At 40.7% G+C, this 14004-nt stretch overlaps 1 protein-coding gene across 1 annotated transcript in view; it reads left to right on the top strand.

The window, feature by feature from the left end:
- The window catches only part of nlgn2a (neuroligin 2a), a 197439-nt gene that overhangs the window by 56804 nt on the left and 126631 nt on the right, over window positions 1-14004 (top strand). The window contains exon 2 of the mRNA XM_036597603.1: window positions 13038-13849. Coding sequence (XP_036453496.1) covers window positions 13378-13849 — 472 coding nt within the window. The 5' untranslated portion in view covers window positions 13038-13377. The remainder of the gene's footprint in view (window positions 1-13037; window positions 13850-14004) is intronic.

Genomic DNA, 14004 nt, shown 5'->3' with positions numbered 1-14004 from the left:
TAAAGACCTACACACTCACACAATACTTGGATTAGGCCTGCCACTATCTGACAATTGCCATAAATAATTGCAGTTAACAGTTTTATTGTTTTGTTCATTGTATGCAACTGTGTTGTCAGACTGGCTGATTAGTTATTTTGCTTCCTAATTGTCAATATTTAGTAGCTGATGACAGACACTCAAATTGACAAACATTAACCACTGCTGCCCTTTAATGTTTTTATAGTGCCAAATCAGCTGTCTGAACTTTTGCTGTTTTTACAAAACCCATGACTCGGTAAATGTGTTTTACACTTTCTTTTATTTGCATGCATTTGCCTCAACACAACTGATTAAAATGCACCAGTTCATGTTAATGTCGTGTGACATATATAAAGTTAACAACTGTGGGAAATACTTGTGGTCAGCTAATATAATAACGATTAGTTCAAAGAATTGTGATCGGGCAGTTATGATACAGCATTATGTCCTAGCTAGGATGGTCTTGGAGTCACATTTTGGTTGGGGTTACTGACAGGCATAGTGTGATAGTGGTGCTGCTGTCTCAGCTACACACACACACACACACACACACACACTGCCTTACATAGTTTTTTCATCCTGAGCTCCAGTCCTCTCCTCTAATCACTACTGGCTGAAGTGATTAGTGTGTAGTGGCCATTATGCTGTAGGAGGTGTATATGTGTGTGAGTGTGTTGAGAGGGGGTTTAGTACAACAGAACTGGAAGGATGAAGTGGAAAGGAACAGGAAGAGAATGAGTGCCAGTGCAGGTTTATAGAAGAATGGAAATGACTGGGCAGATCCTGTGGGAATGGACAGAGAAAGGGCAGTTTTAGCGCTGGCCTTGATTTGTGATTCTTTCAAGAATGCCCTGCACTCAGTGGAGCATTAAAGTGGCTACAGCCTGTCTTGTTAGCAGGAGATAGAGAGAGGTTGTCTCAGATTCAAGGCTGTCATTCCCTTTTAATGAGTCATATACACAACTACACACGTGCAGCGCTGTCATTGCAGTGTTGGCCACAGTCAGCTGCACTGCACTTCCCTCCAGAGAGACTGCAGCAGACCTACCGATGCCTAATGGTATAAAACTGCATGGAGTGCATCCATTTGGAAATGGTCATTCTGTTGCATCTATTTTGAAAGGTGGAATTGATTATAAACCATTATAATAATATCCAATCAACTATGCACTCATTTAGTGAAATCTGAAGATACAATTTTTGTTAGTTTTTTATTGTAATATGTGCTGAGAACACAAATATAAAAAAAAGTTTTAATTATTTCCAGTCACATTTGTGTATTTGGTGAATCGTTTAGGGATGTACCAATACAGCTCTCCAGATACCAATTCCAATACGTGAATTTAGATTTGAATCTGATACCAGAGCTCTGTTAAGGGATATGTGTATCATTGTAGCACAGTAAAATCTCATATGGTTAATTAGATGCAATGCAAAGAATTGCACATGTGCAAGTGCATAAATATTGATTTTTGCACAGAATATTTACATTTTAATTTAATTTAATTTTTTGATTTTATTTCAATTAGAATACCACTATAACTTTTTAGTGCTGTGCATTTTTTCAATGATATTGCTCTATGGTTATAATGACAATATAAGGTTTATAATGACAATTATTAAGAAGCAGAATTGGCTCTGTTCTGGTTGTGTCTCAAACTTATCTTTGGGGTAGGAATAACACATTAAAACAAAGAACCCCTGCAGATGAAACATGTTAGGAGTCTTGCTCAAGGACTTGTGTGGCATCCTAGAATGCAGTTTATTTACAGTAGGCTAATGTGGAGTTTCTGCTGTCAATTTACCTCAGTTATTTACAGGTTGAACTTTGTTGGTATGTTGATGTTTGTTTATTCATGTGAATTAATTGACTTGATTGTGGCCTGTAAATGTGAAGAGCTGCAAAAATAAAATGTTTGGCAACATTGTGACAAATTGAGGTACTGTTCACCAAGAGCTAAATTACCTCCATGCAAAGTATGTGGTGCTTTGTTTAAGACTGCCCATAATTCTGAACTACAGTAAGTAATAAGCAATATCTAAAAGTGATATAATAATAAATATGTAGATTATAGTTTGTCAATGATTTTATTATTGTCAGCATTATCAATAATGCTGAATAATTGTTTCAGCCCTACTTTGCAGTTAATATTTTTGAAAATGATGCTTAATTGACCAAATTACTAGAACTAAATCAAATCCTGGTGTAATTTCAGAAGTTATGATTTATTGAATCATTTCCTATATCGAACTGAATCGTTTTGATCATATCCCTGTAGGCGCCTCTGTGGAGCTCATGATGGCTGGAACCAAGAGTCCTCTGGGGCATCCAGAGTGTACATGCACACACACACAGAGGCTGTGAGTGGGGGAGGATATGCTTGCTGTGCTTTACTGTACATCTCTTTGATTCCTCTCCCGGGGAAGAGTGCGAGAAAGAGATGAAGGGAGTGAGAATGCAAGGGTGAGCGGAGAGGAAACCTCTCTGCTCTCCTGCTGTTACTGGCTGCAGGCGTGGCCTTCTGCGTCAGCTAAACGCCTGCTTAGCATGAGCCTGCTCCGTTTGATCCTGGGGAACACCGCAGCAGGCCTGTGCACCCACACTGACTGTGCAGCAATCCAAAGGCTTGGGGGATTCCACTACATGAGCAGAGTCCTATTCATTTATTAAATAGCAAAGAGAGAGAGAGAGAGAGAGAAAGAGAGAGAGAGAGAAGGAGTTTCTCATTCAGAGTTCCTTCACCTTTTTCATTACCAAACTGTTATTGTTTAAAACCAAGCCTATTCTAACCAATCAGAAGGTACCATTTGTGGAAAACATTGATATGGTTGTGGAAAACATATCAAGTCTTTGAAGGTAGGTGCTGCTAGGACTTTTCAGTTTGGGCTGGGGATAGGGCAGCACCTCAAAAAAGCATGGTAGAAAGCTTTTCTGGCCCTGCATGCACATAAGAAGACCTGGATGGAAAAGCCAGAAATAAAAAAAAAATGGCAAAAAAATGAAGTGGAAAATTTTGCAAGAAAGATGAAATGCAAAAAAGGTGATATAAGGTGAATAAATGATGATGTAGTGGGAACACAAATCTGACGATAACAAACATAGCTCCAGATAAAAACTATCAGGTGTGTCTCAAACCTCGTATTCCATACTAAATAATACATCCAATTAGTGCTCCATCAGTACAGCCATCAGTGCTACATCTGGATGACGTTAGCAGGGGTCTACTAAGAGCCAATAAAGATTTGAACACCTCCATGAGGTAGTGAAGAGAATTTGTGCATAAGATTAGCTTTTGGAAAGACTGATTTTCCACATTTTCTTATATCAACTTTTTGGAAATTTGCTTCAAAATTTGTAAAACATTTGAATGAAAACGCTGCTAGAGAGAGAGAGGAAAAAAGAGAGTGCAACAAAGCGGGGCCTAGAGGCAAAATGTTAACATGCTAAGAGAGAACACTGAAGCACACACACGCACACATACACACACACAGAAATGATTTATCTTGTGACCTTATCATAGAGATGTGTCTGAAATTCTCCTTGAGGAGCTGAAATTCTAGAGTTCTGAGTTATGTATGACTCAGCCCAGCTCTTATATTTCTCCTCTACCCTCCATGCCTCTCTCATCCATCTCTTCTCAGTTTGTGGAAAGTAAAGCTAAAGTACTTGACTGTTGCTTTTCTGAGAGTCTGAACATGATGTAGTTGGTTAGTCATGTTTTTGGCAGCTTAACATGCCAGTACAGAAAGAGAAACTGACTTTTTACTGCTAATGCTGTTACAATTCAGATAAAAATATTGTAGTGTACTAACATCTCAAATTAAACTGACCTGTGCAGAGATTTATTTCAATATTTCAAGGAGGAAAAATGAGCTTTAGATATTAGATATTAGATGTTATGACCAAACGTAAAAATAACCCTTTGATACATGTTTACATTCAATTTAAAATCATACTTCACACTTTCAGGGATTAGTAGGATTTACACTCAGAAATGTCTTGAGTGTCTTTCTCTCTCTGTTAATTTTCACTTTAGCATCTCTGTACTTTTTTTTTCTCTTTTTTCTTCTCCTCTTCCCTCTCCTCTCCTCTCCTCTCTTCTCCTCTCCTCTCTTCTCATTATCTTTCATCTCCTCCCTTCCCTACCTCTGCTTCCCATTGCACGTCTCCTCTTCTCTCCTCTCCTCTCCTCTCCTCTCCTCTCCTCTCCATCTCTCCTTCCCACTTTTCCTCACCTCTCCTATTTTCTCCTCTCATCTCATTCCTCTCCACTCCTCCTCTTTCTTCTTTTATCTCTTTTTTCCTTCTCTCCTCTCATTTCATCTCTTCTCTTCTTCTCTCCTCTCCTCTCCTCTCCTCTCCTCTCCCATGCTCTTATCTCTCCTCCTGCGGCCCTGTCTCTCGCATCTACCTCACTATTCAGTGTGTGGTGAGAGGGGCAGTGTCTCTTTTGGTTCTGTGGTCAGCAGATATGTTGAATATGCATGGCTCCGCACCCCGCCTGCTGTTGAATATTAAATGGAGCGAGAGGCAGACACAGTGACAGCTCTGCTGGTGTCTCCGCTGCTTACTCTGGAGGAGTGACAGAACGGAAAAGACGCAAATGTTATTGAATTTTAACAGGGCTGTGACACGCTCCCTCTCTCTCCCTCTTGCTTTCTCTCTGCTCACACACACAGTTATATTAATGAAGCACTAGTGTTATGTAGGGCTGCACAATATATTGCTTGTTAGTTGGAAACAAGAATAACATCAAACATTGTATCAATTGTGCTTTAATAGTGGCAAAAAAATAAAAACTAGTAGCCTTTTCCATTACAGATAGAGTCATAGAACTGTTGCAATATCAGGTTCAGCTCAGATTTTTCAGGACTTGCTAGATTAACTTTAATATCGATTTGTTCCAGCCAGTCTGTAAAGTATTCCATAGCCTAAGAAGCCTTTAATTGCTTGCTAAATTGTATTCTGTTCACTTCATTCTAACTCCACTTTGTTTAGTTGTTCTGCCGTTACAGCTGCCAGCTGAAAAGCTTGCTTATGGGCAACGACAGGTTCAGAATTTAATGTAGGCCTGCTTTCATACTCTTCTTCAGAATCTGACCATGCTGCAGGTCAAATATTATCTTGTTAGCTAATGTATCCATTTTTTTGTTTTTATATGTCGTTGCTGTCCAAAAACAAAAATCATTTTTATCCATTTTCATTTTTCTGCATCATTTGAACATGAGAGTTGCTCTTTACATCATGTGAAAATTTCATGATGAACGTTTTTGCCTTCTCCTGTTAATATTTTGGAGATGTTTTTATTTGGACAGAGATGATATACTAACATAGAAACTTTGTAACAGTGAACTGTAGCATAAAGCAAGTCATTAATTTGCAACCAGCATTACTTAGCAACTAAATTACTGACATATCTACACAAAGATGCTTTTACACAGAGTGACTTCTAATCATCCAACAGAAATAAGTGCAAGTAGCCTTAGGAATCTTACCAAAGAACTCTTATTGGTATTGCTGGTGTGCTTGCCCAGGTGGCCTCCCATCTGTGTGGAGGGCAGCGGTGGTCCCCACCAACCACATCAGTTCCTGTCTTGACCATGTCCGATTTGTTATTGGTTATTGAGTGACATTATTGTGTTTTAATGTATTGGAAGATTTGTTGCAATTGCAATATGTGGCAATTTAACTACACAACTAGATTGTTCAGTGTTAGCACCATGTCAAACATATATGCATACATACACAAACACAAACACACACACGCACACACGCACACTGCAGACAGTGAGTGAGTGCAGCGGTCATTGTGCTGTCTAATTAGTCCTATGCTCTATGGAGCTGGTGTGACCCTCACTGGTAGAAGAGGCGTCCAGCCACATTAAAGCACTCTAAATATTTACTTTTAAACTCCTCTGGTCTTATTGTTCCTAATTTTGTGCTCCAGTGGTCTGTGACCTCTGCTCCCCCCGAGTGTGTGTGTGTGTGTGTGTGCATGTACTGAGCTCTTTTTAGGAACTGTATTTTCTGGTCTCTCTCATTGGCTGTGTCCTCCCCCATTCTGTTGTTACTCTCTCTCTCTCTCTTCCTCTCTCTCTCTCTCTCTCTCTCCCTCTCTCCCTCAGTTATTGTTGCATACTGGCAGCATAGGCTGTATTCACTATTCAGTATTCAGTGTTCTCATTAGGCTGGCTGTGTTGAATGCTGAAGTGTTTGGAAAGTGTTTGTTGAGGGTTTTGGGGAATAGACCATGAAACAGGTTTCAGTCCCAAAGCCCTAAGCTTCTTCTGTCTATCCACCGTCAGTACACCTGAGCAACTCATCATTCTTTAACTTCCTCTTCTTCTTTCTCTCTAGCTCCTCTCTCTCTCTCTGTCTGTCTTTCTCCGTCTTCCTCTCTCTCTCCTCCTCTCTCTGTGTCTCTCTCTGTTTGTGTGGTTGAAATGAGCAGTACTGGGATTGGCTATCAGTCTCCCACAGTGATGATTCTGCAGACATGCGGCCCGACAAGGAGAGCACTCAGGATACGAGTTTGTCAACAATAATGTCTCTCTCTTTCTTTTTTTGTTTTCCCCACAGTGACCACTGTCTCTCTATCCATCCCTCTCCTACATTGCTCTTGACACAGTGGGGCCCTGATGGATCCTTGTCTTAATCTACCAGGAGAGAGAGAGAGAGAGAGAGAGAGAGAGAATGGGTAAAGAAAGGAGACTTAGAGAGTAAAAAAAAGAAATATAGACACAGAAAGAGGGAGATAAAATGGCGGAAAATGAGAAAGAGAGACAGAATGAGGGCGAGAGAAAGAAAGAGATAGATATAAAGTCATTTAGAAAGACAGTGAATCAGTGAGAGAAAGAGAGGTAAGAGAGAGAGACAGACAGGTGAGGAGAAATAGAGAGCAAGGCAATGAGTGAAGAAGGAGGCTTAGAGAGAAAGAAAAAGAGACAGATAAAGAGAGAAAAGAGAGAGACAGACAGAAAAAGAGAGAGAGAGAAAGTAGGGGTGAGACAAAGAGAGAGAATAATATTAAGAGAAAGAACCCTCTCTCTTATAGAGAGATAGAGAGAAAATTTGTGAAAATGGGAGAGAGAGAGAGAGGAAGACGAGTGAAAGAAAGACTTAGAGAGAGACAACAGTAGAGAGAGAGACAACTGAAAGAAAGGGATAACAGAGAGAGAGCAAGATAAAGAGACAGAGAAGGTGGGAGAGCGAGAGCACGCGAGAATGAGAGTGAGAGTGAGGTGTGAGCGTAGTTTGACCTGCCCGTCAGTGGTCTTGCTATCAGTGAGCTGTCTGGCTGCTTTGTCACACACACACGTACACACACACACACACACACACACACACAGACTTCTGTCATCTCCCAGGGTGCTGAGGCTCCACAGCAAGAGGTTGAGCTCGGGCCCGGAGTCTTACACACACACGTTGTGGTCCACCCGCCCACACGCACACACTCTTGCAGTTATCTGCTGTCCTGATCGTGACGACGGCCTGGCGCCAGCTCTCCAATTCACACTCCCCACAGAGAACAAAGCAGCGTGTCTCTGTGCGGGTGTGTGTGTGTGTGTAAATTTATGGACACTATTGCTTTCTCTCTGTGTTTATTTCAGCCATTCATCATTCTCCGCTGCCACCTCGCCGTGCAGCACGGCCACAACAGCCCAATTAGGCCTTGTAACGATGCCAATTAAGCAATTAAGACACAAATAACCTGAGTGTCCTGCGGCAGCGCCAGCCCTGCCAGCCACATGCCCACTCAGTGCCCGGCCTGTGCCCGCTCCCGGCTGCCCAGAGGGCACAGGCGTCAGCTGCTTTGAGACCAGTCCAGCAGTGTGATTAACAACTGTGTCACACTGCCTTCGGATCAGAAAGGAGACAAACTCGTTAGACCAATGCAAACCTTTTGTTAGCAAGGCCACTGATTCCAGATCAGCTTGTATTGGAGCAGGTGGGAAGTGGACAGTGTAAATATACACTGTTTGGAATTGTCATTCGCACGCTTGGAATGCCATGATGGGATGAAGTTATTATAAAATTAGCACACAGAATGCCTCATGTAAAGTGGTAAAATCTGAGGCCAGTTACCATGTGTGTATATATATATATATATATATATATATATATATATATATATAAATACTCACCAAGCACTTCATAAGGAACATCTCATTGTATCTACACTCATTGTCCATTGTTATCAAAATTTGTTAGCTCCCTTTCACCTTGTTCTTCAATGGTCAGGACCCCACAGGACCACTACAGAGAAGATATTATTTGGGTGGCTGATCATTCTCAGCACTGCAGTGTGGCATGTCTGTGTGCGTTGCGCTGGTATGAGTGAATCAGATTAAGCAGTGCTGCTGGGGTTTTTAAACACTCACTATCCACTCTATTAAACACTCCTACCTTATTGGTGCATCTTGTGGATGTAAAGTCAGAGACGATAGCTCAGCTGTTGCTGCACAACACACACTAACACGCCACCACCTCGTCATTGTCACTGCATTGCTGAGAATGATCCACCACCCAAATAAAACCTACATGGTAAGTGGAGCTGATAAAATGACAATGAATGTAGAGACAAGCAGGTGTTCCTAATAATGTGGGTGAGTGCATGTAGCCCCTAATAAAGGTACAATTATTAATATAACACAGTACTCCAAAATTTTAAGTTTGGTACAAGTGGCTGATCTTTTTTCTGTTTTTTTGTATTACTGGTGCAGACCACCCTTCATTTATTTAATTTGTAGTTAAAACAGCCATTAAGTAGAAATCATTTTTATGAGATGTTCTTGAGGAGATTAGATATAATATAAACTATTTGCATAAGGAAGGAGAAAAATAAGTAAAAATGCAAAAGGTTCCAAAACTGGAAAATTTATTAATCGATATAGAGGAAGCAGGATTCCTAATTCCATTCGTGCAAGACGTGGTAGGCCCCCAAACTTGTCTCCATCACATAAGCAGCACCTAAATCTTTAATCTTTGAGTGATGCCACATTCTTGCCTCAGATCTGAAAAAAATCTGAAAAAAGCTGCTAGTGATCTCAGAGCAATGGACTCTGTCCAGACCAGTCCATGAGCAGGAGTCCAGACCACAACATCATCGAATGTGTTTGGAAGTACTTGGACTGTGAGAATCAGAAAATGCAATCAACTTCTAAGACTGAACTGGATCTATATGCCTGCATATTTCTTTGAAAAGCTGAAAGCAGGTCTCCTGAAAAGAGTGGAAGATGCAATGAAAGCAAAAGGTGAACAAACTAAATAGTGAAAAATTTGATGTATTTAGTTCTGTGTAATTTCTTTTAAATATATGCTGTTTTCTGTTTTTTCCTAAGGTGAAAAGTGAATAAATTAATGGCCGTTTTGACTGGAAATTAAATATAAGATGTTATTTATCTCAAGATTTGATAAACACATTTTCATTCTGAATGTTGATTTTACTCCAGCATCATTCCTGATGTTATACTTTCTTTGTCATGTTAAAATCTTCCCCATTCTGGAGACAAGAATTTCTTTTTTTTTTTAATATAGAAAATTAATTTATTTTTTTTCAAAGCTTCTAAAGTTCACAGGGCTAATGTACTGAATTTATTTTATATGTTTGTCTAAAACCAAATTGGTTTTATGTTATTGATTCCTTTGAACGGTGATTCCAAACTTTTGAACATTGATTCCAATTTTTTGAACAGTAATTCGAAGCGTTTGAGGAGCAGTGTAGTAATGCTGTGTTGCCCAGATTGGCTGGTCTGTTCTGCTCTTTCTCTGCTCTCAGGTGAACATGGTCTTTTCCTCATCTTTTTTCAGGCTTTTCAGTATCTGCTGTTTATACATGCCTCTCAGATGTATTACAGTGCATGTTTCTCTCTGACTTGAGCCTTCTCTTTTCTATTTATCATTTGCTTCACTTCTTTGTTGGTGCTTTTCTCCTTTCACCTTTCTTTCGATCAGTTTTGTAGCATAAATGTTTGATGAGAGTGTGTTGGATTGTGAAGTGTGTGTTTGTGTGTGTGTGCTGGCCAGCATGCATGGTCTCTAAGGTTTAATTAGGGACCAACCAGTAGATCCTGTCAGTAGTGGCAATGAAACACACACACACACCAGTCTCTTGATAAAAGAAAGCAGAGTTAGTGATTGCACGAAAAACATAAATAAACTAGGAATTGCACGTCCTACACTGTTTTCTTTACAGTCCCTGTCCACTCAGAGTAGGAGAAATAGTAGAAGTTGTCTTTTCACCCAGAGATGTTTTTATATCCAGGAGTGAATTGGATTTTTCTTTTTATGCTAGCTTAATTTAAACTTGCAGTGGCTGCGTGGGCCTGCGGGCTATTTACTGAGCATGTCAAACCTCTCTCAGTCCTGTACCTCACTTTACCATTCACACAGCTTTATTGGCATAAGAAAACGCAGACCAGACTGGCAGTGCAAGAGCAGCACTAACAAAGACATTAGACTATTATGGGATGGTGATAAAGCAATAAAGCAGGACAAACTAGAGAGAGGAGTGTGTGCAAACTGCTGATTATTTCTGTGGCAAAGATAATGATAGTGATGGCGATGATGACGGTAATGATGACGACGATGATGATGAAGATGATGGTAATGGGTATGATAAACAGTGCATATTGTTTGCATCTTTACAGAACTTGCTGTCCTCATTCAGTCATTTCGTTCATTATTTAGACTCGCTGGGCTTGAATCTCTTTGTGTTCTCCGGCACCCCGCTGTTCTTACTGTACTTTGTGTGTGTGTGTGGGAGTACTCTGGTTCTGGACTGCGAGCTGGCAGCAGCTGCTTTCTCACCACTTGTAGCTAACTCCAGAGGAAATTAATATCAAAACACGCAAGCATCAATCATCTCCCCCACAATTAGAGGATTTTAAAGAACAAAAGGAGCGCTCAGTCTGTGATGTTTGCTCATATTCTTAATTAGGCTTCATATCCTCACATTATTTCCCTTACAGACTCCAAATGTTCCTATGCCTACATTTGGTTTGTTAATCATAAATGACTGAGCAAATGTTCTTTTGAGTCTGAGAACTGTGATTGTGTCTTTGCCATCAGAAATTGCAGGATGGGAGATGGCAGATAGCTTAGTTGTACACACTCTCAGCACAAGTGGTCTATTTAGAACCATTTTTAAAAGGTAATCAGAGAACTCTGTACAGGTTCTCCATCATGGGGGTTAGACTAGATGGCAGTAAGAAGTGATGCAGTGAATATAATTACCAATCATGACCTTGTAGAGTTGACTGCAGCATAATTAGAATGGCACACAAAAAGGAACCATTTTCTGAGCTGGATCTTTGAGTTGTTATGGTTGTACATATAAGAATTGCCTTTAAAGCCCTCAAAGAACCTTTTTTAAAGAGTGATAAAACAAGCAAGCTACTGTAGGGGTGCAAGTTTGAATTCCTGGACTGACAGGTTGACCGGTTGATTCTTCAATGACTGGTGAGCAGTTGGCCATGGTGGCCTTGAGTAAGACCTTTAACCCCTACTGCCCTAAACAGCACTGCTTTGCTTACCAGTGCCATGCTGCTTTCATGAGGAATTTCTGTTGAAAAACAGATCAGTGTATTACAACTTAACCAACATAACATATTGATTATTCAGAAGACTTACTTAGCAGTGCCATGCTGCTCTGAGTCTAGACACTGTTAGGCAACTGAAAGACTTATTTCTATTGTAAAGTGGACCAATAAACTACAACTTAACAAAACATATTGATTTCCCAGGACAGCAGATACAAAGCTGTTGTGGTGCTGAGCACAAAAAATGTTCTTTTTCACCTTAATTCTGAATGATTTCTGCAGCCACAGATTCTGGAATATGGGGAGATTTGTTAGCCTACACAACCCAGAAAATGTCAGTTGGCATACATTGTCAAAGGTCATCATTGTATATTCAGCTGCTATATGGAAATGTCTAACCTTTAAGAAAATGGGTCAGCGTTGATTAGCGTGTTATATAATTATTAATTTTCTGCCCTGAGATTTGTGGATTTCTGCAATATTAATTCTTAAATGCACGGATGTTTCGCTAATCATCTAAGGGTTGTTGGCAATCAAGCACTTATGTCTAACACATATAGATCTACAAACTCCCACTTAGTGAAAACTGTCCAAATCGTGTACTAACAATACAAATTAAGGTAAAATATGCTGTGTGTCACATTACTAATCATGCCATATCACAGCGATTGACAGCTGGTGTACCCAGCAGAATATTTCAGAGGATTGTACCAAGGACTGGAAAAAAATTTGTAGCAAAGCTGATTAACTTGCCTAAAGAAATTGTGTTTCAGCAACATACTTGAACATGAACCAGCGTGGCTTCTGTAGTAGTCCTGTATTGCAATTTATCCGACCCACTACATGGACATTAACAACTGTAGCCAAAGGCAACATATTGGAACAGTGCCAACAAGGCTGGATATCAGTTTAGAAAATGAATAATTTTTCACAAATGTATTTTCGTAGATTTAGTATGTACTATTTATTAACTTATGTTCTGAGTGGTGAAGTGACAAAAAAAGTAAACAACAAAAATAGTGTTTAAAAACAAATGAACAGAAAACTATATTTTTTAATTTATTTTACTTTATGACAAGGCAAGATTTCTTGTTTTTACATACAATGGCTGATGCCCATATTCTCATTACATCATAAAAGTCAGTTCAAAATGAAACAGTTTGAACAAAATATATTTGTTGTGTTTTATTTCATTTCATTCATTGCCTGGACAAATATTAATGGGTAAACATTTAAAGGTATCTGTTGTCACTGTTTGCTTATGTTAGGACCTTTGATATAACTGGACCATCACACGTTTTAGTAGAATATCCCTGCTATATGACTTATGCAAAAACATATGAAATGGAATGAGGTCAAGGGTTATTAGCTACCTAAGTTGCGCTTTTAAGGGTTAGTGACTGTTGGTGAAGGAAGAAAATTTGACTTATGCTCTGAACTCTAACCTTTGCTCTCCTTTTCTTTACTCCTAACAGGATTGCTGAGTGGCTGTGTGACCTCTGTGACCCCATGAGGACCGCTCAGGGAGATGGAACGTAACAGACTTTTCACCCTTGATCTTCACTTTCTGGTCACAGTGACTCACCACGATTGAGACTGAAGTTGCCAGGTCCTCGTCCACCTCCCCGACCCTTCCAATCTTCCCCCGTTCCTCTCTTCCCTCTCCTCTCTGCCTTCCTCCACAACCTTCCATCCTGGCTCCTTCCTGTTCAGATAATCGCTTCCTCTTCCACCTCTGACCTTTCTCTTGGCCTTTCAAGAGAACAGACCTATAAACGAAGAGAGTGCAAGATCTAAAAGAACAACAGGACAGTCATGCACCCCTTACGCTCATGTAAGTGTGACTTGGGCACTGCCCGCAGATCGGACGCTCTAGGCTCAGTCTACTTAGTGTGTCTGACCTTATGGTTGACACTGGCAACATGCCAGCGCTTTGACCCCAGCGCCAAGTATCCCACAGTCACTACTAACTATGGCAAACTACGGGGGATCAAAAAAGAGCTCAACAATGAAATCCTGGGCCCCGTGGAGCAGTACCTGGGGATCCCATATGCCACTGCGCCCATTGGAGACCGACGCTTCCAGCCCCCAGAGGCTCCAGGCTCATGGCAGGAAGTGCGAAATGCTACACAGTTCGCACCCGTATGCCCCCAGAACCTGCATGGAGTGCTGCCAGAGATTATGTTGCCTGTGTGGTTCACAGACAGCTTGGATGTGGCAGCCACCTACATCCAGAACCAGAGTGAAGACTGCCTCTACCTCAATGTCTATGTGCCCACGGAAGACGGTGAGTGCCACATCCAGCACAGTGTAGTGCAGGATAATGAAAGCACTTCAGCACAGGAAAACACAGTGCAGTGCTGTAGACAAACACAGGGTGTCCCTTAACTCATAGAAGTTGCAGATATCACCAGCCCGCACTGATGCTGATGCTGTGTGCTT

This window comes from Colossoma macropomum, unplaced genomic scaffold, assembly GCF_904425465.1.
Source record: "Colossoma macropomum unplaced genomic scaffold, Colossoma_macropomum, whole genome shotgun sequence".
NCBI lineage: Eukaryota > Metazoa > Chordata > Actinopteri > Characiformes > Serrasalmidae > Colossoma > Colossoma macropomum.
Note: the sequence above shows the minus strand (reverse complement) of the source record. Positions and strands in the feature narration are given on the sequence as shown.